Source organism: Plectropomus leopardus, chromosome 2 (assembly GCF_026936395.1).
Source record: "Plectropomus leopardus strain MGB_pleo_1.0 chromosome 2, ASM2693639v1, whole genome shotgun sequence".
Taxonomy (NCBI): domain Eukaryota; kingdom Metazoa; phylum Chordata; class Actinopteri; order Perciformes; family Serranidae; genus Plectropomus; species Plectropomus leopardus.
In genome coordinates, this window is record NC_142177.1 from 35,038,211 (window position 1) to 35,061,934 (window position 23,724).

Here is a 23,724-nt window from a genome sequence, read left to right on the forward strand (position 1 = left end):
TCTACCTGAGAATTAAAGCTCATTGTGGATGTTTGTTTATCTCTTGGGGTTACCAATAATTGACTCTTCTTTCGCTAACTTTAAATTTAGGTATCAAACACTTCTTTTCCTGGATGCTGGTGAATTTTTGTGCACCAACTTTTCCTTTTCTGCATCAGTTTATGGCTAAAATGTCTTCAGTTTCATTAAAGTCAACATCCTCTGCTACTTTCATGTTTCTACTGGGGGAGGACAAATGCATGTTGTAAATATCTAAATATTGAGAAAGACGTGTTCTCTCCCTCTTGGTATCGATGTCTTTGCTTTTGTTGTTTGAATCATTTGTTTGGCTCTGGTGAAGACGCACCTGACGTCGAAATGTTAGTCGTCTAATTAATTTGTGTGCTCCAGTTAACTTTGGACCAAATCTCTGAGTTCTCTCCTGATACAGGATTGTTCTTCTCATACGAGCCTGTTGACCCTTTGAGGCGGTTGGTTTGCGTTTAACTTCATTTTACTAGCTGCATGATTAGAAAAACGGTCAGTAGTTTATTTTCATGATTTAATTCACTGTAGAAGTGAGCGCAAATGTCAGCAAGACTCATAAAAGTGACTATTCTGATCATAGGTTTCACTATCTTCAGGGTTATCTCCTAAACTTGACTTAGAATTCTAATTTGAATCATATCTATGCAAATATTTTCAGATAGAGGTCACTGCAGCAGAATATTACAGGCTCCATTACCTAATGTCAAATAATTTACGGGTCCTTGAAACAAACAAGCTTGAGAACTGCTGATATAGTTGATAAATTAATCAAGAGAAATGTAGTTAGCAACGGTTTTGATTGTAAATTAATCATTTTAGTAAGAGTTGTTTAAGTATAAACATAGTCTGTTTCTAACCTCTGAAATTTGAAGATTTCCTGCTCGTCTATTTGGGTTTTGGACGGATGAAAGAAGGAATCTGGAGATGCCACCTTGGGGTTTGGGAAAGCATACGGAGCATTTTTCACTATTTTTCAAAACAAAATGGTTAATCAATTAACTAATAAAGGTACAGTCGTTAGTTTCAGCCCTAATATACATATTTATACTTAGATGTAGGGATGAGCGGGATTAGTGACCAGTCAATTAAATATTGCTACACTTTTTAGTCAGCACCAGAAATACTTGTCGGTTGAACAACTAAAATGAATCATTGCTATTTTATTCACCTAATGAAAATGTCTCAATCAGGTATGTTTCCAAGAGAATATTTCCAGTAGGTTTTTTTAAAATTTTTATTTAGTAAAGTCATGTTTTGTAGGATGATGTGCATTGTTCATGATGCACACTTTGCAGCAGCATTTAACATACAATCTGTTACTGGAAAAAGCATTTAATGATTTCAAATGGCTCTTACTGTATACACCAGATATTTTTTACAGACGATATTTAACATTATAGATTAAATTGCGCTCAATCTGGACTTTTTTATGAATGTTTTCTTACTTTTAGTCTAGTAAAATACTTTAAACTTATAATTAAACATCGGGGAAATAAGTCGTCAGGAACATTTCCACTTAAATAATCCTGCAGAAACTGTCATGGAAATCTGTAAAAAGATTTAGACTTCAGAAATTAATCAGTCCTTGTTTATAGTACAGTATGAATTCTGGCGGTTCCTCAAAATAATTACACAGATTAGTGCAGAAAAGCACATCTGCCAATTCAAAGAGCAGAGATAAACCATCAATTCAGAAAACAATTTATTAAGATGATGTCATGCTTGCAGGTGTACAATTTGACACAGTGCGTGGTCCTCGAAGACAGAAATAATTTAATCCAGAGACAACAGAGCGCCATCTTCTGGAATGTACCAAGGATGCAATAAACAATGAATTAACCCTTTGAAACCTGACAAAACTGGTTTTATTTCTTTCAAAGACACGTGGAGAGGGCAATGAGCAGCTTAACAAGACACGGCCCAAAATTCGCAAGAAATTAGTAAAACGTACAATTTTACAATTACCTGGAAACAAAAAAGGCAAATAAAACTTGGACAAGGTTATAAAAATTAGAATAATTCTGTAACATAATTAATACATGTAATTATAATAATTTCTTATAGTTTTTCCCTTTTTTGTTTTTCTCCAGCTTTTTTTTTAACTTTATAAATCAACTGATTTTTTTGTCATTGGTCAAACATTTCTCACAAAGTTGCTGACTGCTTTTTTCCCATGTGTTTGAGAGAAGTTGCACCAGTTTAGTCAGGTATCAAAGGGTAACATAGCCTCTGAATGCAGCACAAGAAAACTGAAGTCGACCCATTAAAGGATTTATCTTTAATAGCTGTAACATTCGTGTGTTTTACAAATCCTGTCACTTTTGTTTTTCACTGTACATTTAGATAACTCAGAACTCCTCTCCCTGATTAATATGCCAACAGAAACAACCCTTTTCCCAGAGTTTAACTAAAAATGTGTGGAAATGGAAGAAAATATGGAGCGATAAAATATAACTGGGGTTTCGGCATGACGTTAACCAGTTATCAGGTCATTTAGTCAGTTCATTTTTTCCTCTTGATATCTCTCATGTCAGTCTTAACAAAATATGGCCCAAAAATAAGCAAGAAATTAGAAAGGGTTAAAACATTCCTGTGATAAACAAAAGAGAAAAGTCAAAAAGAAGATAATGACCCAAAAAGTGCTGAAAATGTAAAAAGAAAAATCTTTTTCTATACTGTAATTTTAAATTATTATATTTTTGTTGTCTGTACATTTTTCCCTAGTTTATTTATTTATTTTTATAATTTTATAATAATACCCCCTCCCCTTTTATTAAAAAAAAAAATATCACATTTTCAGGTAATTTGTGGGACAGTTCTTTCTGGTCTATTTTTTAAAGAAATTAAGCCAGTTTTGTGAGGTATCAAACAGTAAAATAGCCTCTGAAAGAAATCTGAATGCAGCACAAGAAAACTGATGCCGATCCATTAAAGGATTTATCTTTAATAGCTGCAACATTCGCGTGTTTTACAAATCCTGTCACTTTTGTTTTTTTTCACTGTACATTTAGATAACTCAGAACTCCTCTCCCTGATTAATATGCCAACAGAAACAACCCTTTTCCCAGAGTTTAACTAAAAATGTGTGGAAATGGAAGAAAATATGGAGCGATAAAATATAACTGGGGTTATCAGGTCATTTAGTCCTTTCGTGTGATGCCGGCAGTTTATTTTTCCTCTTGATATCCCTCAGTGTTCATGTCATTCAGGCCGAGGTCTTCGTTCTGCTCAAACGTGCGGGTGTACTTCTCGATGGTTATCTCAGGATCCGGCTCTGGTGCGTACACGTTCTGCAGATAGCTGTTCCCCGCTGGGTCGTCCAGGATGATGTGGACGTCCATCTCTCCAGCTATGATCTTCTCTATCTTCTCCCCAAACGCATACAGCTTCTGCACCTTATCCGCTATGCCGCTGTCTCCGCTGACGAAGGGGTTTTTGGACACGATCAGGTCCTTGATGTCTCTCAGCAGCCCCTCCAGGGTGGTGAACTTCCCACCCACCGCCGCCATCCCCAGCTCGAACTCCAGCTCCGGGATGATGACGGAGCAGGTCTCGGACTTGAGGACGTCCCGGGACATGTCTGAAGCGTCTGTGACGTGCAGGGTGACCCTGGTGCCCTTGTCCTCCGTGCCCCCGCCTGATTTGACCTCGTTGGTCCTGTGGCCGCAGCTGTCGCAGTTGGTGGCCATGATGATGACCTCCTTGAAGTGAGGGATCTGGACCAGCTTCATGTTGGTGGAGGAGGGGGCGTTGCACTCGGGGCAGTTGGTGTTGAAAGCCAAAACCTCATTTCTCATGTCCTCGATGCTGTTGCCAGCCGGTTCCTCATCCAGAGCGTCATCTGCCCTCAGACCGAGCTGGACGTCCTGCTGGATCGTCCGATTGAAAAAGGACACAGTGAGGGCTTCATCTTTTTGAGGGGCGACTGGGTTTTCCACAAAACTGTTCCCAGATGGATCCTCGATCACCACGGTGAACTCCTCGTCGACCTCTTTTAACTTCTTGAGCTTCTGGATGAACTCCTCGATCCTGTCAGCCACCTCAGCGTCAGCTGCTCTCCTGGCAGGCTGGTCCTGCTCCAGTCCCGCAACTGCTCGGTCCAGCACGCCCTCAATGGTGGAAAGTGCACCTTTCTGTGTGAATGGAGGGATCTCAAAATCCAGCTCGGGGATCCTGGTGGTCGCGCTGTCTGCTTTCACAACCTCTCTGTTCAAGTCCTGCTTTGTTTTGACTTTGAGTGTGTAGCAGACGCCCTGGTCCTGGATCCGGCCCGCGGACTGGATCTCGGTGTTGGACCAGCTGCAGTTGGCGCAGCTGAAAGAGCTCACGATGACTTCTTTAAAGAAAGGTATTTTGGTGAGGAGTAAACGTGTCATACCGTTCTGGTAGCAGTTCATACACAGACTCTCGATCTCAGTCGGCTGCCAGTCGTCGCTATCCGCGCTGAGATCCTTGAAGAGGTTTTCCCCTTTCACATTTTCCTCCGAAATAACAGACATTTTCACGACCACTGTGTTTCACCTCGGAGGACAAAGTGAACAAAAGCGCTGCCGCTCCTCCTTCAGAGGTGTCTGGAAGTTTCTAGATAACCGCCCGCCGAGCCTCACTGAGAGCACACGCTTAATGTGCTCACCGTGCTGCTCAGCACTTCCGTGTTCTCTTCTTCCGCGGTCATGTGTCTTTGACGTCACTACCGCCCTCCTCAGGTTATGTGTAGTACTGCAGACAGTCTGACTGAGTGTACTTTTATTTGTACCTTTTTACCACTGTTTTTGTTATATTTAGTTTTGTTTCTTCTTTTTTTTTCTCGTGTGTAAATTTGAATGTCTCATTTTTATCATTTATATACCACATTTGTACTTGATTTTTATTTTTTTATGTTTTGTATATTTTCTGTTTGTCAAGTTAAAAAAAAAAGTAGTACAGCAGACAGTCTGACTGTACTTTTATATTCCCTGTTCATTTTATTGTATTCATTTATATTTTCATATATATTTTGTTGGGTTTTTCTGTAAATTGTCCTATTATCTTGTGTGTTTATTTGTCTATCATTTTTATCATTTGTTTATCGTATTTTCCTTGAATCTTTCAGATATAATAGTTTGTTTATTTTTTTCATCTGCGCTGTACCTTTTACCTGAGGTAAAAGCTCAGTTTTTCAGACAGTATTTCAAATAAGGTTAAAAAAGGCAACTCATTATTTTACATTAAATATATCCTGCTAATTGTCTTATTGCTGGGTTTAAAGACACTTAACTAAACTACACTATTTTAATATTATAGTTAAAGCTACAATAAAAAGGGTTAAATACATGTATATTACTATTATTACTGGTATTATGATCTTGAAGTATAACACAGGCACTTGCCAGTACAGATAGTTTGGTGATAAATGTTCTGTTTTTGAATGTGTGTCTTTGCCACAGTTACCCGTCTATAGTGAAAGGGAATAGCTCGCTCCCTCCAGAGGACCGTCTGCTGAAGTTCCTGGTTGACAACAATGCAGATGCTGAGGAGACGGTGCAGTGCGCCAACTGTGACCAGGAAAGTAACAAAAAGGTACAAATTGATGGACAGACCCAAATCAATATTCACATTTTATAGTGCAGGTCAACCATAAATTGGGCCTACATTATAAAAAAACATTCTGATCTGTGCAAAACTGTAGAGACATAATAACATCATAGACAGATAGTGAACACAGGCATTAATCAAAACACACTTATATAATATGAAAGCTTTACAAGGAGGTGTTGGTGACTCACAATAACACAGAGAAAGAGAAAAAAATGACTCAAATCCCAGAAAAAATGTCAGAGAAGACATCAGTACTGCAGAGAGCACGAGTCCTGCAGCGCTCAACAATGTGAATTCCTAAAAATGTAATTATGGCTGGAAATGTAATACATTTGCACTTAACCTGATTAACCCAATAATGTAATAGGTTGTCCAATGATGTAATGAAATATCCAAGAAACAGAGCATACATTTTCCCCCCATTATTACATCATCTGTCGCAATTATTACATCATCATTTTGGGAAAAACCTGAATAGTATTATATTAGTTTATTTTTTATGTAAAGTGTGCAATTATACAAAAAGTTTAACACTGTCAGTGTTTGTTTGTATAGAAATGAGTCAATCGCAGTGAAAATTGGTGTTCATCTCAGTGTTCAAATCCCTTGCTGCCACAGTGTCTTCTTTCATACTACCACCTGGGGGCGTCAAAGTGTGAATTTTTAAAATTGCACACATTGTACCTTTGAGAAAGGTGTATTTTTCATCAAATATGACTTTGTGCAGCTTTAAACAATGTAAGTCTTGCTCTACTTTAATTGCTTTTCTTCTGTTTTTTTTGTCTTTGTTCAGGACGCAGGGGTGATGTACTACTGTAACACTTGCAGCCAGCCACTTTGCAGCGCCTGCAGGGAGTTGACTCACAAGGCCAGAATGTTTTCCCACCATGAGATTGTATCCCTGGCCAAACGCACACGAGCCAAACACAGGAAGTGCTGTGAGTGCCACCTGTAATTTACTCAAGAAGAACAACCCGCCAACAAGGCACCGGTGCAGAAGCATGTTGCTCCTCCTGTGCTCTGCTTACATTTCCCAAGCAGTGAAGACACAACATTGACACTTTATGCTAGACTTAATTAGCCAACCTGTGTTTATATATTCTGAAGGCTCTTGTGTTTGCATATCACAAACATGCTGGTATTAACTCTCACGCTCCTGTGGGCCAAGGTTAAAAGGCGTCTCTGTCTCCGCAGCTCTCCACGAGGAGCCCTACATCCTGTTCTCAACAGAGAATAAGTCCATGCTTTGCATCAAGTGCTTCAGAGACATGCAAGTGTGAGTGAATACACGACACAAGATGCACGGCTGTCAGAAGTCCTCCTCCTCTCCACGCACATTAAACGAGGTGTTGTTTGTTTACCACAGGGAGAGTCGGACTCACTGCATTGATATTGAAACAGCTTACGTGCAGGGCTGTGAGATGTTGGACCAGGCTGTGCTGGTGAGAGAGTCGAGTCTGTTCATCTACACATTTGGCATCATGAATAATTCAAGCACTCAGCGGCGGTGATGATATTGTGAGATGCAGTGCAGGTGTACTCAGAATTTGTGTAGCTCATTACAATGCAATTTGAATACATAAACATATAAATGAGGACTATTTTTTGGTGATATTTTGAGCTTTGCTGAATGAACTGGGGTCACATCCAAAAACTTAAAAACAAAAGCTGTCATTTTACTTTTATTTTATGTAGTTTTGCACCACAGCATATGGTTATTTATATGATATGAGTGATGTAACATAAGTAGTTCTGCTTTGGGTGCTCTGACTCAAAACTTTACAAAGGATTTTAATGATAATTGCATGAGCAATATAGCAAAATAGCCTCAATGATGCTCGCAAGCTTGAAGTTGTGATGCTGTGATGACAAATGGCCGTGCAGTCGTCTATGTGGCCTTCTCTCTGACAGCAAACCTCCATCTGTAGGTGGTGAAGGAGCTGCAGACTTCGGCTCGAGAGGCGATCGTTCTGCTGAGAGCGATGATCGGGGAAGTGTGTCTGAATGTGGAGGAAGAGGAGAGTGCAATCTGTACTCTGTTCAACAGCTTGCAGGTTATATAATGATCCTGATGTGATTTATTTTCTCAACTTGTTGTTTTTTTATCACCTAATCACTCATTGAAAAGACGAGCTCCTGCATGCTGACTTGAAACCACAAATTTCTCTAAATGGACAGTGTTTTGATTCCAGTTGAGTCCTTGTCAGGTCAAAATGTTTAAAAAAGGGCACCACACACTTACACAACGCATTCGGAGAGTATTCACACCCCTACATTTTTCTCACATTATGTTATGTTGCAGCTCTATGATAAAATTGTTTATTGTTTATTGTTTAAATTTTGATTTTTTTCAGTCTGCTAGTGTTGTAGTACCCGAGATCAGTATCGGGACCACTTTCTGAAGGTCTCAGTCTCAGGTCACACTCACCCAAATGTTTTACTTGGTCTTGTCTCGGTCTCAAACAAAGAGGACTTTTTTATTTCACGGCCTAGCAACTGAGGGGATGTTATTAAATGTCCTGTTTTCCTGTTCAAAGAGGAGTGTTTCATAAAGATGGCAAAGTTCTTTCAGCTCCGTAGCAGCTCTTTGCTCATAAAAACAAAGGAAAATCCCCACACATAAAACCAACCCTGAAATGCCTTTTGATCATTTTTTCATCAAGACATTTCTCCCTGTACACTTAAAGGTACACGCATACTGTGTGCCAATAAAAAAAGGTGACTGAAGAAGAATCTTCATTTGTTTTCTGTGGGTATTTTTATGGAAAAGTGGATCTTTAAGATTAATTTTAGGAGTGCCTCTTGTTTACGTGTTCCACATTTTGTCCTAAGTGTGTCATGCAGTGAGGGACTCACCTTGATTTGGTTTTGATGTGGTCTCTGTTTAGGTGGTCTTGACCACAACATTGCAGTCATACTTCAGTACTCCATAATGACAGAGAGAAAACAAGATTTTACACTTTTTTTTGTTTCAAATTTATCAAAAAGAAAAAAATGAAATATCACAATGACATAAGTATTTGGACCCTTTCCTATGACCACTGGAAATTTGTCCATTTCTCTTGATCTGGTTTTGGCACCTTGATTTTGTTCACCTGTGGTAAATTTAGCTGATTGGAGCTGACTTGGAAAGGCACACACACAAGATCTCATGATTGACGATGCATATCAGAACAAAAACCAAACCATGAGGTCAAAAGATCAAATCATTGTCCATTCAAAAAATATCTTCCAAAAACTTTGTGTCTAAATGTGACGTATGGACAGTATAACTATGCTCCTTCTAGTGTATCTCAAAGAAATACCTCACCCACAAAATGATAATTAAATAAATTACTTGTCCCGTGTTAGGTAAATTCTTGAAAAAACTGTTTTTCTTGCTTGCCCTTATTGTAAACGAAGAATCCAAAACCAGAGAAAATTCTTTATGAAGTGAAGCAAATGGGGTCCACACTTTACAATAGCAAAATTATATCAAAACATCCATTTACAAATTCTCCCACAACTTCCAAAAACTGGTAACTACATACCAGTAGTATGCATGTGCAAGTGGGTGCATTTCAACTCTGCTCGTGCATTCGATTGTGCATTGTTCAAGCACAGGTGTGCTACCTGTCCGTGCATTAGATATGCAGATGTGTTTTGTATATAATGTTTTAGTGAAAATGCATGTATGTGGGAACTACTGAGCGCATAACGGGATAAATAGGGCTGGGATTATACAGCACGAGTTGTGTGAGAATTTGTAAACGGTGGTTTTGATATTATAATGGTTGTTGAACATGTTTCCCCTTTAATTAAATCAATGAAGAATTTGAAGGTTACATTTGATGAGTAATTGATACACAAATTGACATTTTGTGGGCAAAGTATTCCTTTAATATTTCCACTAACTATTAGAAGCATTACTATCATTTCAAACAGCTGGTGAGGTAGCAAATACATTTTGGAGTTTTTATCTGACAGTCCTGTGGTGTAAATATTTGATAAATTATTAAATGTCGACATCAGTCACTGTCAAATCATGTCTCTGAAAGTTAGAAATAAAATTAAGATTAAAACGCTCCATCTGACATCATTAGCACTGCTTGGCCACAGGAGGTCTCTGTTGGCCTAACTGTGAGAAAAGAGGGTTTTTTTCTGCATAATGAACAATCAAAGAGAGCAGACACCACACTGTGGATTTTACACCTATTTTTTTCCTCCACAATCTTGAAAATTCATTAGGTATTTAAGAGCTTGAGGCGATTTTCACAGCAGTGTAAGGAATAACAATGTCTGTTTTTTCTGTTCTTATCTGACAGGAAAAACTAGCAGAGAGGAAGAAGATTCTGCTGAAAGCAGCTCAGAGGTAAAATTAAATATATAAAGATTTAAACTTCTTTTGTGAAAATGCTCTTTTGTTGCCTTAAAGCTTGTGTCATAATATTTACCTAATTGAAAGCTATTTTCCTGCTGTCATTGGATCTCTTGATAGTTTTTCCATTGTATGTCACTTTATTGTACTTGAGGTGATGAATAGCAGCACCCTGTTTGCTCTGCAATAATCTCTTTCCTCACCAAACACATTTTCTTGGGTGATTTTCTTTTCAACAAAGCATGGTACTGAATTAAAACCACCTCAGCAGGATTACAGATTTAAAGCCAGTGGTTGCAGCATGTGCCTGGATCCAATCAATGGGAAGGTAGTCAGCTGAAAAGTATCGGTGCACAAATACACAGTATGTGAATTATAGACTTTCTCGTGTCCATAATATCAATAATAGCTGCAGTAAAACCTGGATGAGTTTCCTCCACTTTAAATAAAAACAGAGCACCTTTGGCACCTACTGTCTGAACTGCCGAAACACCAGCGACTTGTGTTTGCTGCAGCACCCATTAATGTGCTGTTCAACACAATATATCGTCCTGAGAAGAGAAGCATAGTTTTTTTTTGTAGCAGCCTGCCATGATGTTACTTACTTTGCAGCTGCTTGCTTGTGCAGAAACAAAACTGTAAAGCGGTGAAAATTAAGAAATTACTTTGTAGAAGCATGATGACAGCCACCCAAACTATTAAATTAGTATTACCTCACAAGCATCCAGCCACTGAAATAATTACAACATCCCCACCACAGTCATTAAAGTTTGATTTAATGTCATTCTGGGTTTGAAACTAATTAGTCTCTAAAATCAAATTATAGCACATCAGTTCAATTATATGCGAGATTAATGACTAATCACTGGCATATACGGTGCATGAAAACATATGCAGAGATTAAAAAAGTGAGTTTTATCTGCAAAATGCCATTTTCCAGTTTCCACAAGAAAATATCTGAATTATTTCTGAGCACTTCTCTTTTTCGGCGTGCGCTCCAAGTGATTGAATGAGAACAATTTTGTGCATGTCCGAGAGTGTATCGGGTTGCACTCTGTGGGGATCTTTAATGAGATTTTTTTTGTGTCCTCCATCTCTCTCTCTCGCTCTCCATTGCCTGGAAGCCGTCCAGTGGCTGGGTTCCCGGAAGGGTGTTAAAGGCTATTTATGTCAGGCTTTGTGTGTCCGGCCCTGCGTCTGTGCATGTGTATGTGTGTTACAGACAGAGAAGACAGATAGATTAGCTTCTGGAAATATGGAGGATGTTTTTTGTGGTTGCACTATCTGAGCTGAATCCTCTGAGTATTTCGGCAGGCATGTATGTGAAGGTGTAGCGTTACATGTTTGTGTGTGTGTGTGTGTGTGTGTGTGTGTGTGTGTGTGTTTGCAGTCAACACGAGGAGAAGGAGAAAGCACTAAAGGAGCAGCTCTCACACCTTACTGCCCTCCTACCAACACTGCAGGTAGAGTAAGATAAATCACACAATGAATCTGAGGAGTTGTGGGAGGATTAATGGGCCACGAAAGAAGAGAAAACAAAGTTCTGACGCACAAATTTGTGTTCAGTTTTAAAACTTTTCCTTAATCTTTGCTTTTTTTGAGTGAAATATCCATAATAACTCAGCCTTTTAGGGCCCTGATTGTTTAAATTAAATCAACTGAGAAAAATCTTGATCCACAACAGTACCTCCAGCTGCCAGTAGTCGAGTACGATGTAGCATAAAGTGGAAATGCCCAAGTAAAGTACAAGTACCAGAAAACTGTACTTGAGTAAATGTAGTTACTTTCCACCACTGCCTGCACTTCTATATGCTAATGGGCAATGAAGATGATTATTCTTTTTTATTTATTTATTTTTTTAAGATTATTTTTTGGGCTTTTTTGCCTTTATTTGGACAGGACAGCTAAAGCGTGAAAGGGAGAGAGGGGTTGACAAGCAGCAAAGGACTGAGGCTGGAATCGAACCTGCGACTGCTGCAGTGCCCGCTCTACCAACTGAGCCTCAGGGCGCCCCTGGAGATGATTATTCTTATCATATTAAGCATGCAGTTAGTTTTAGGATGGATTTAAAGGGACAGTACACCCCAAAATTAAAATGATATTTTTACTCTCACCTGCAGCACTGTTTATCAGTCTAGGTTGTTTTGTTGCAGAGTGTCGGAGATATCCACCATAGAGATGTCTGCCTTCTCTTTAATGAAATGGACCTAGATGGCACTTGGCTTGTGGTCCTCAACGCGCAAAAAAAAAAGAACAAACATTTGAAAAACTCAATAACAATGTCTCTTTCCAGGAATTATGACCCGTTTACTATACGAAACTACACCCGTCATCTATTACTGCACAGAAGAAAGCGTGCATCTGCTGCTAATTCACCCAGCACCACTGAGCTCAGCTGAGGAGGACGCCACTGATGTTTAAATCTCACACTGTCTCGAGCCTCTCATCCATGAGTACGTGCACGCTTCCTTCTGCACAGTGATACAGTAAGAAAATTGTTTTGACATGAAACTGCTCATAACAAGGTCTGTGACTTATTGTAAGTAACGGGTCCTGCATTGCTGTTGAGTTTTTTTTACATGTATTTATTTGTTTTATTTCTTTTTGCTTTGAGCACCACAAGCCGAGTGCCATCTTATTCCATTTAATTTGAGAGAATGCAGACACTTGGCAACTCACATCAAAACAAGCTATAATGATAAATAGCACTACAGGTAAGAGTCAAATATATTTTTGATTCTGACGTGGACTGTCCCTTTAATAATACTATCATTTTTAGTCTGTTGGTTTCTCATATTCCATATAGCTCATCTGAATCTAACTTCAAATATCTTGATGTTTTTAGGTTCACCTCGTCACCTGCTCGGCCTTCCTCAGCTCAGCTAACAAGTTTGAGTTTTTGGACATGGGCTATGTGAGTATAGCTGCATAAATTATGAGCTTCTTTTTTTTTTATTATTGCATTTCATGAGAACAGCGCAAGATGTGGAGTAAGAAAGTACAAACATAACCCAAAAAGTAAAAAAAAAAACAAAAACAAATATATAAAGGGTTGGGAATACAAACAAGAAAAGGGGATGGTTCACTGTGTTTATGTGATATCTCACTATGAACAATATATTATCAGTAATTATGAGAGCACTTTGTTTACTGAACATCACAAAGAGCTTAAAGTTTATTCTGAAAAAGATTACAGTAGTAGGACTGAATTGGTTTTTAAGCGGAGGCTGTCCATAATGTGTCAGCGAGGTGAAACAGGTCACTGAATCACAACCGGATGTTCTTGCTTACACAGCAGCTCATGGAGAGGCTGAAGAGGATTGTAAAGCTCCCTCATCGACTGAGACCAGTGCAGAGCAGCAAAGTGAGTGGGAACTGCCTTCATGCAGAGCTGGAAAAGGTTACGTTCAGAATATAATTCACTGCAGTGAACTGATAAGTTGTTTCACTTGTTCCCAGTGCAGTTTCACCTCTCTCTCCTCTGTGGCCCTGAAGCCCAGAACCATTTTTCTTGTGAGGGAGTTGAGTTCAGCGCCTTCTAATGGGAACCTTAGTCACTTATTCACTTATTTATCACGACTGAGAAGGCGCGGTGGGACAAGACATTAGTCAACATCGATATGATGTAAGCGTGGCAGATTTAGCTCAGAGCCTAATTTTAATCTGCAGACAAAACAACATCAAAGCACATGTGGGAGGATAAGGAAGCAAAGCTCGTAAAACCCGTTATAAAACATCCACATGAAGAAAAGATAACAATCAGAACTTTGCAATAATCAACAAGGCTAAAAAATGGAAAAGATGACAAAAGTTAAGTCTTACAAGAAAAAGCTAAGGTGGACACAGAGGTCAGTTGGAGCAAATATGCAGATCCTATCACTGTTTTCCCATTATGTAATGCAGAGTGTCTTGCTGTATGGAATCAGTGTGTAGTTTTTTCTCTGTTCAGCTTAAAACACCAAGACTGCAAGAAATCCGCTCACCGATTGTGAGTCAAATGCTTGAGTCAAGTTTTCAGACAGCGTACTACGTTGTCTCTGGCTGTTAATATTACATCAAACCCCTCTCACACTTTATTTGAAGAATATCAGCTTTTGCCGTCACACAGATGATTTAGAGTCCCACAGGCTTCGATTGATCGATTGTCAAACTACTAAATCAGATTATGGCTTCGAAGTAGCCTCAGCGTACCTGGGTTATATACCTATATACCTGGGTTATGAGTGTAATAAGACTGATTATTTTGTTGCACTGCATCCACTTTTCATAATGTGTGATGTGATTTGTGGCCTTTTTTGTCTGGTTAAATGTTGTTTTGTATTTCTGTATTTATGTGAAATAGTTGTTATCATGGGATGCAAGAAAAATTTCATATTTTTCTGATAAAACAAGTGAAATTAAATCAAACCCATTTTATGTTTATCCATGGTTCTTAATGTAAACAGATAATTTGAATGTTATGCAATGCAATAGAAAAAGGTTTTTATTCTACCTGAAGTTGTTTGTTATTTTGCACCCTACCAAGTATTTCATGTTTTTTTAAACAGATAAATGTGAAAAGGGAAATAAATGTGGTATCAGAAAATAAAGGTCCTCTAAAATAAATAATGACAGTCCTTTGAAAAATGTCCTTTTAAAAAAATGTTATCTTGTTTATTGATTTATTTATGTCTATATTTACATTTATTTAAATATTAATTTCCTGGGCATGATTTATTTAGTTTAGTTAAAAAAAAAAAAAGAAATATACTTCCTAATAAATCATATACAGTTCTTAAATCAATTTGATGCTTTGAATGAACAAAAATTGAATTGCCAGTTAATAATAAGTTAGAAATACAACATTTGCCCAATATAATGTGACTTCCTGTATAAACCACACCCACTGCCGGACTTCTTTCCAAATACAGATACAAAGACAGATAATTTTTTCGGTTAAACTGATACAAATACAGATACAGTACACCTGTTGTTGCTTCACACTATGACTGGTATGATAGTTGTTTTATTTTGTTTTCTTTTTTAATCATACTTGTTTTTGCATTAAATAATAATAATTAATTAAAATAATAATAAAAATGGCTGTTGTTACAGTCTTTCTATTTTTTTAATATATTGTAGGTTTAACTGAAGGAATGGACCTCATGTCTTTCTTTCTTTCTTTCTTTTCTTTTATATTAAAAAAAATAAATAATTAAGAATAATAAGGCAGACATAGGCCCTATGTGCAAGTATTTGATTATAATTTCTTTTTGAATTGATAAAATGCATGAAGTGACTTAATCTCTGTCTTCCTTTAGATCAACACTGACTACAGGAATGAGTTTGCTCGGAGTCTGGAGCCCTTACTGCTGCTGGCTCAGCGCTGCCCTCCCTCTGTTGCCGGATCTATTAATGTCTCAGCAAGGTGAGATCATTTCTGCCAAATATCAGACAAATTAAATCACTAAGTTATCCCTTACTGAGAGGTTTTATTGTACAATGTGCCTCCACTGCCTAAATTTCACTGCTGCGTCTTTGGATTCTTCCAAGAAAACAAAAAGTCTGGGCCACAAATTTCACACTTGTGAAGAATCCAAACTCAAAATCCCCAAATGGTTTTGCAAGTGCAGATGGTAGACAGTGATGACTGCAGCGAGAGGAAAGGAGGCGCCACGCTGAGTCCCAGTATGGCAGAAATGCTGTCTATCTGTAAGCTCTGTGCACTGATACGTTTATGTAACTCACCTCGTCGCACGGGGACTGGGAAGGAGGCAGTTGATCCTGTTTTAGAAAGCCCTCTTTTTGCTGCAGCCAGGCCACAATCATGGTGCTAAGTTAACAGTTCCTGGAAGAGGATGTTTTCATTTTTAGTTTGTGTTTTTTTTATTTTTTTTATTTAGAGGCTTATTGAATTAAATTAAGTAGCTGAAAACCCCAAAAATCTAAGAGTCCTTTCACAATGCCATTTAGTTATATAACTTCATAGATTCCTTTAAGAGTTACATCAAATCACACAGTAAACACAACCTTTATCTAAACACCCATCACTGTTCCTCAGTCCTGTCCCTCTCCCTTCACGTCACGTACACACACTCCTCTGACTGATTTTTTTCCACATCACTGTCCACCCCAACTGTTCACAGGTCCTTAAGCCCACCCACTAATGCCAACATACTGACAACTCTCCTTTCCAACTTGCTTAGCGCCCTGCCAGTGCAAGACGCAAAGTGGGCAGGGATTGGTGGCCGACCGGCTGGCACTATTTTTATCATAATTTCACAGAACCCTCCAGGATTCATCTGGAAGTTGGCATGCAGTGAGCGGTCGGGCCGCTTTGTTCCGGGCTGCTGATGTCACAGTTTTAGTCTTTAATTGGCATCAGTGATGGGAGGACGGAGGCTGGATATGCCGAGGATGATATGTGTGTGGCAGAGAGAGAAGGGTACATGTTCTAGACAGGTCCTCTGTTGCATCAACACTGGGCCAGAAGGAAGGAGTGGGAGCCCACCAGGTAATTTTGTATGAATTTTTATTATTTAACTAGTTTATTCTTCTTTATGGAGTGTCCTGAGCATGTGAGGCGCCTTTACTTGCTACGTGAACCCTAGCTTTTCTAATTGAATTTCTTGGATATTTATATATGATTGTAGGTTCAAGTGAATGTGTTTTACAGACTGCGTAAAAGGGTCAGAGTCAGTCATTTCTGCTGTCTTCAGTGAATGCCTGTTGATGCCACTGACACAAAGATAATAGTGGTTACACAAGGTGCTCGAGCCCACAGTTTTTCAAGTCCACCACATACTTCAGTTCACAGACGGAGGAGGAAATGAGCTTTTTCTCGCCGTATGGTTGTTCAGAAAGCCGCCCACACAGTGTAGCCCGTTACTCAGTGCAACTGAATATGTTGTTGTGTCTGATACATCTTCAGTTGCTGTCTGAAAGCTCCTTCCTCTTCTTCTGAGCCACTAATGCAGGATGCAGGATTGGTGGTCGGCCAGCTGGCCAGCCCTGTTTGTATCATAATTTCACAAAACAGAAGTGAAGTTGTACAGCCATGTTCTTTCAAGTAATAGATACTGCCGCATAAGCACTGGCAGTGTCTTTAATTGGTTGTGCTTGGACACAGCCTGGATGCTCAGAGGACAACATTCGTATGGGGATGTGAGAGGATGTATGCACACCCAGGCTTCTGCAGAATGGCTTCAGGGCAGTTATGCTGTGTTAGGCATGGAGCCAAGACTGTGGTCCTAGAACCAAGATAAATGTATGTTTATCTCGTTGTATGTGTTGCACGCACACACTGTCACACTCCTGGTGAAGGTGATGGTGAAGAGAGGTGAGTGTTTTGTGTAACAAATATACACAGATCACACATCTCATCATGTGTCACTCCGAACACTCACACCTCTTCATTATCAGCTTCAACAGGAGTGAAACTGTGTATGTTATACTGTATGTCTGTGCATGTATATACTGTACATATGTGTGTGTGTGTGTGTGTGTGTGTGTGTGTGTGTGTGTGTGTGTTTGTTTTTTTGGACTCAAGTATAGAAAGAGCAAACATAGCATATAGCCAGACAAGAGCAAATACACAACAATACCCAACTAGCAAAGAGCATCTACAGAGTAGGGCCTGAGCCCCTTTTCCCATTTTCTGATGAAAAAAATCTTCATGCGGTTACTTTTAAACAAAAACATATTAGAAAATGAAGCTCACCTGGTAGAGTGTGTACCCCATATAGGCTTAGTCCTTTGCAGGGTTCAGTACCAAAGGCCCTTTGCTGCATGTCATCCCCTCTCTCTCTCCCAGCTTTCCAGTCTGCCTAGCTGTCAATAAAGGCAAAATTGCCTCCAAAAACATCTTTGAAAAAAAAAGAACGAAAGAAAATGAAGTCTGCAACCTACTGGGAGTTAATTTTTTTGGGGGGGGCTTTAGAATTAACAGTAAAGTAATTCAACAACATGTAAAATGTTTATTTTATGTAAAAAGAGATGGAAATATAGAGGTGTGCTTGAGTGAAGCACTCAGCTGTACAAGTGCACTGAGACAGTAATACGTGAGTCACATGAGAATCAGTTTTCATAAATGTACATAAAACTATACAATATAAAAATCATTTTAATGATTGTGGAAGCAGAGCAAATATATATTTTTTAGATAAGGTAATATATATATAAAAAATATATACACAGTTGCATATATTTACGTAAAGTAAAAGTAGTGAGTAGGTTGTGATGGTGGAAATTCTGCTGCACAGTGTTTTGCATGCAGTATGCACACAATTCCCAACTGATTGCAATGATTGCAAACTGTGGTTGCCAGTAAGTGGTAAAAAAATGCATGCAGACATCTCCATTATATTTATATAATATCTGTCAGAACAGACCTGTCTATAGGTTATTAGCAGTAGGATGTTATGGATAGAGTTCATTTCCTTCAAAATGAAGCTTTAAGCCTCCTGTGGTATAAGAAACAGGGGTTAGCTAGACATAATGTTTTATTGATGAAGAATAATGTAGAAATAATGAGAGAAAAAAAGGCAGTCATGGTCATCTTCGCCTCCCCCCTCAGGCACCAGTCCCCTCTGTCTGTGTCCTGCCGCTCTCCGTCTCTCAGCGAGATGCCCCTGGGCTCAGTGTGCGGGCGAAGGCCCACATGTCACCGCAACATCTGCACCAAGGTCCTCTTGGCCGAGGGAAGGGAAACACCTTTCACAGAGCACTGCCGCAACTATGAGAACACCTACAGGGTGAGTGCTGTGTGACCAATGATGTCCTATATTTACAGTTTCATTTCTGAAGATAACCTGATGATTTTCCCCAAAACAACATTTGGACAATACGGAAGTGTAAAGCTTTAACTTAAGAAATAAGAAAAAAAAATAAAAATCTACTGTTTTCTGACTTTACAGGATTAATATCTCTAAAAATTCTATGAAATTATTTTTTCCATAGAAACTTTTCTAAAAATTATGAGATAATAATCCTGTTAAGTCAGAAAAACAGGGCTTTTTTTCTGAAGATGCACCACATTTTCACAGACTCTGATTCATTTGAGCAGATTTGTGAGGCTGTATTTAGAGACATTGGTGCTTTGAGCAAAATGTTTAGCAGGTATAGTGTTTACCATGTTTACTGTCGTACTTTAGTGTGTTGCCAGTTAGTGCTGAACACAAAGGAAAACTGAGGCTGATGGGAATGTCGTTTGTTTTCGTCAAGTCAAAGTATTTTGACAAATTAAAATTTTAACTTGATGACACTTGATACAAGTTCGAAAATCAAATTAATTTTTTAGTTCATGCTGTTGGGGACACAGATGTTTGTAATATATTTCATGGCAAGTATAGAAAGTGTATTCCACTTGAAAGAAAGACATTGCAAAGAATACACTGTAAGTATTTCCAGTGGGCCTTTTTTACGGCATTGTAACTATAACGTAGGGCTGGACATGGTCATGTGTTGTGGAGCAGGTGGACCCAAACTCAAGAGACTGCAGGCAACAAAAACTTAAATACATCACTTGCTATATAAGGTTTGAGCAGAAAAAAGAAAAACTGAATACTGCAGAACAAATCTAAGCACCAAACAAAGGCTGAAATGAAAATTACTTAATTACAAACTAGTGTGATGAGGAGATGAAGTGCAGGTAAAGAAAATGGCAGAGAAGCTCAGGTGAGAGGAATCAGGTGATTAAGAAGAGAACAGGCAGGGAGCTGATTGGCTGGAAGAAACTCAGGCGCAGACCGGGACTAACGAGGCTGATGCAGAGCAGGTGTGACAAACGAGGGAACTACATCACAGAAACACAGGAGGGGGGAAAAGCACAATAGTCAACCTTACAATATTGTTGCATTATTAATAATAAAAATATGGTCATGATTCAAAGTGTTCTGACAAATTAGAATTTTAACTTGTGAACATTTGATAAAAGTTTAAAAATCACCAAAGTTTTTACAATTTATGCTGTGTGGGAAATGAATGTTTGTGACATATTTCATGGCAAGTGTACAAATTGGATTACACTTGAATGGAAAAAAATGATTAACATGTTGTTGGGGTTTACAATGTGCTTTTCCCCCTGCGTTATAACTATAAGGTAGGGCTGGACAATATATCAATATAATATGGATATCGATGTCATGTGGTTTGAAGCAGGTGTACCCAAACTCAGGAGACTGCAGACAACAAAAACTCAAAATAGATCACTTTCTATTTAAGGTTTGAGCAGGAAGAAGAAAAACTGAATATAACAGAACAAAATCAAGCACCAAACAGAGGCTGAAATGAAAACCAGGACTTAAATACAAACTAGTGTGATGAGAAGATGAAGTGGGGGTGGAAAAATGGGCAGAGAAACACATAATAGGTATCTTTTATGGATAAATTGACAAAAAGTAGGATATGTTTTAAAATATTTGATTAGTTTTATGTCCATAGTTTATAAATCTTCTGTAGTGGATCCACACTAATTAAAAATTGCTGCAGCAACCTCTCTTTCTAGGATCCATCTCTGATCCTCCAGGTAAAAAAAAAAAGGCAGCTGCATGAATTCCTCTGAGAACTCAACCTGTGTGTTGGTCAGGAGGGTTTTCACGCCCAGATGCACTTCAGCCAGCATCTGTAAACCCTCAGATCTCTGACACTGAAGCACCTCTCCAGCGTCATGTCTTATGTACGTGTGTGTTTACAGACTCTCCAGACAGAGATTCAGAATCTGAAGGACCAGGTCCAGGAGCTGCACCGAGATCTGACCAAGCACCACTCCATCATCAACACAGATAAGATGGGAGAGATCCTGGACAGATCGCTGCACATCGACAGCCAGATAAACTCCCAGCACTCCACGGTGGAAACTATGAGAGTCATGTTTGAAGAGGTGCGTCAGGTGGTACCTTGATGATGACCTTTAGCACGCACCGTCCTCTGACAGCCAGCTCTGACAAACAAAAGGTTCCTGCGTTTGTCCTCAGTCAGTACCTCTGGCTGCATACCAACAAGCTAACTTTCACCCATTGTTATAAATGTAGACTGCTAGAGATTCAAACAGAAAGGGGGAAAGAAAAGAAATGTCAAGGTATCCCCTGAGTCGAAACACTGCAGCACTTGTTATATTTTATTTCACGAGTTTCAGTTTACTGCATTCTCCACACAGATCTGGGATGAGACTTTTCAGAGGGTCACTAATGAGCAGGAAATCTATGAAGGTTTGTCTCAAAAATCTAAACGTATCAGTCAAACATTTATCTTTTTCATGTTTCAAATTATAATTCCCTTATTTTTGTTAAATGTTTCCAGCCCAGCTTCACGACCTGATGCAGCTGAAGCAGGAGAATTCGTACCTAACCACAATCACCAGACAGATCAGCCCGTACATCCTGTCCATCGCCAAAGTCAAAGAGAGACTCGAGCCCAGGTGTTGTATTCAGAGGATATATTATCCGCATATTGGCCATCTGCTGCCTTATTGGTTGACTGATGATTGGAAGGAAATAGAAGCTCCCGTTGCCTCCGAAGCATAAAGCACCATAAAGCACGAGGGGTGGTGGCGGGGGGGTGTTGTATAGTACGATGTAAGAGCAACGAAAAATGTCTTGTACACAATTTTTTTAATGCATCACCAAACAAAGTCAGTGTTGTTTTAATTCACTTTTAAGGTTGTTTTTTTTTTACCTGTAGTGCTATTATCAGTCTCATTCAGGGCTCTTCAATGTTTTTCAGGCCAAGGACAATGTAGCAGAAAAAGAGGTGCAGAAAGGACCCTCTACGACATTTTTGTTTAAAACTGAGTTGCATATTAAATTTGGGGGATGGAGGTCACCTGGCAGAAGGTTTTATAAGCCTCAGGCTACAGTCTTGACCTGTATTTGCTTTTCAGGAAGGTTAGGGAGGAAACACCACTTTGACAAAGTTGTTGCAAAAGGCAAATCTGTTGGATTTATGTTAATGTGTATTTCCAGACGTATTTTAATTTTTAGGAATAAAACAGTAATTTTTTCGGAAAGAGACATTGGTGAGTGCACTTAACTTGCACCAAAACAATATAGATTGATTAATCCTTTGAAGACTGAGCAAATTGGCATGATTTCTTAAAGAAACAACATGTGGAAAAAGGTAATGAGCAAAGAAATGACCCAAAACAACATGACCTAAAAAATTAGAAGAAAAAAAAAAACAAAAACAAAAGAAATGGTCTGAAAAAAGTGCTTGAAAATAATAGTTCTGTAGAATAATTTTAAGTATATAATTATTTTGGACGTTTCCCTAGATTAAAAAAATGAAGAATAATTTTCCAAATCTACTAATTCCTTACCATTTGCAATTGTTCATTGCCTTTTCCCCGTGTTTTCAAAAGAAAGCAAACCAATTTGCTCAGATTTTAAAGGTATAAATAATTGCAAAGGCGTCTGAACGGAGCAAAGGAAAAGTGATGTCGATCCAGGTTTCAAAGGGTTAATAGCACTACAGGTAAGAGGAAAAGTATGTATATTTGACTTTGAGGTGAACTGTTCCTTTAAACATTAAAGGATAACGCTGAGTAAGTGCATTTATAGTCAACAAATCCCATTAAAAGATCCAAACCTACGGTGGATTATTTATAATAACAAGTATTCTCTGTGTGGTTTCTTCCTCGGTGTCACAGAGCTTCATTGTTGTCCAAAATCTATTAAAAACACATCAGTGAACCTGTGGTTGCACTGGGTGACATGTTCCTTCATTACCATGAACATGGCCACTGTAGTTTATCTTAACTGAATTCCACGCACACTGTTCTGCTGCAGTAAATACTCACTGGAGCAGCAAATTTGTTTTAATCTGCAGCTGAAAATACTCCACAACAAAAGCACTGTTTGCATCATGCTCACGTAAAACTACAGTGACCAGATGTTTTAGGAAATTGCTGACCCTTTTCTACAAATGAAACAATATCTTTGAGAGCTGTTTTTGAAGATTAACATCCTCAGAATGAGCTTTGGGCTGTGCACCACAAAGTTAGGAAGTTGGAAAGTACTGAGAGACAAACCAACACGTTGTTGATTTTGTTCTTTTTTTGTGGGATTTGTTGAAAACAAGAAAAATGCAGGAAAACATCAGCCTTATTGTTTAACAGCACCGATAACTGAAGAAAATGATCATATTTCAAAATGTATTTTTTTTTAGGTTTCAGGAGCCAAAAGAGCACCATGACGACCGCACGGAAACGATGCTGAAAATATACGATGACAACACAATCGCCACAGACAGTCAAGGCAGGTACTGTCATGCACCGTGCAGCTCAAATGTAGTTTTTCTTTATGTGAAATACAATATTTCAGCCACTGCAGAGTCTCTTAGATTTTGTTTATGATTTAAAAAATAGTCTGTCATGTTTTTGTGCCTTACATGATGATTTAAGGACATCAATCTGCAGTAAAATATTTCCAGTCTCAACAGATTTCCTCTGGCTGGGTTATAATAAAAGCCTCGAGGTGTGTATTATGGAAGGAACGGATTTGTGGTGGATTTTATGGAGGAAACAAAAAGAAGTTTGTGTCGTGATATATGCTTTTTAGGGACGAGTCAAAAAAAATCAACCTTTTATCCAAATTTGTCACAATAAATACCCTAAATGTTGCATTCAAAGGATAGTTTGGATCTTTTGTGTGGTTGTATGAGGTACATATCTTTTGTAAATTTACCTCACACAGAGGATGGCCCCCAGTTTGGAGAAGCAGGCTGGAGTACCGACACAGAACCTAAGCAGTGTACTACTGTGGATTTGGGGCAGCAGCAAAACTTATTAG

The 23,724-nt window shown here is 38.7% G+C and overlaps 2 protein-coding genes across 6 annotated transcripts in view; one reads left to right on the forward strand and one right to left on the reverse strand.

Annotated features, from left to right (window-relative positions):
- rnf207a (ring finger protein 207a) overlaps positions 1-23,724 on the forward strand; it is a 35,053-nt gene that overhangs the window by 5,682 nt on the left and 5,647 nt on the right. For 3 of the 5 annotated variants that reach the window (XR_015774863.1, XM_088069385.1, XM_042509464.2), the window contains 15 exons: positions 5,454-5,586; positions 6,398-6,542; positions 6,799-6,880; positions 6,971-7,046; positions 7,533-7,658; positions 9,909-9,955; positions 11,352-11,424; positions 12,807-12,875; positions 13,257-13,325; positions 15,262-15,368; positions 18,516-18,693; positions 20,634-20,819; positions 21,096-21,147; positions 21,239-21,356; positions 23,102-23,194. Coding sequence is in view for 4 of the 5 variants with exons in the window: in XM_088069385.1 (XP_087925511.1) it covers positions 5,454-5,586; positions 6,398-6,542; positions 6,799-6,880; positions 6,971-7,046; positions 7,533-7,658; positions 9,909-9,955; positions 11,352-11,424; positions 12,807-12,875; positions 13,257-13,325; positions 15,262-15,368; positions 18,516-18,693; positions 20,634-20,819; positions 21,096-21,147; positions 21,239-21,356; positions 23,102-23,194 (1,554 nt within the window). In the remaining variant the exon portion in view is untranslated. The remainder of the gene's footprint in view (positions 1-5,453; positions 5,587-6,397; positions 6,543-6,798; positions 6,881-6,970; positions 7,047-7,532; positions 7,659-9,908; positions 9,956-11,351; positions 11,425-12,806; positions 12,876-13,256; positions 13,326-15,261; positions 15,369-18,515; positions 18,694-20,633; positions 20,820-21,095; positions 21,148-21,238; positions 21,357-23,101; positions 23,195-23,724) is intronic. The other 2 variants (XM_042509473.2, XM_088069390.1) reach the window with 2 other exon arrangements.
- On the reverse strand, positions 1,717-4,706 carry zpr1 (ZPR1 zinc finger). Its single transcript, XM_042509485.2, has one exon. It carries the CDS (start codon positions 4,524-4,526, stop codon positions 3,195-3,197), a length of 1,332 nt encoding a protein of 443 aa, XP_042365419.1. The 5' UTR covers positions 4,527-4,706; the 3' UTR covers positions 1,717-3,194.

What these genes read in the sequence shown, in the direction of transcription:
- zpr1 (XM_042509485.2), bottom strand. Translation starts at nt 4,526, where the DNA reads ATGTCTGTTATTTCGGAGGAAAATGTGAAAGGGGAAAACCTCTTCAAG.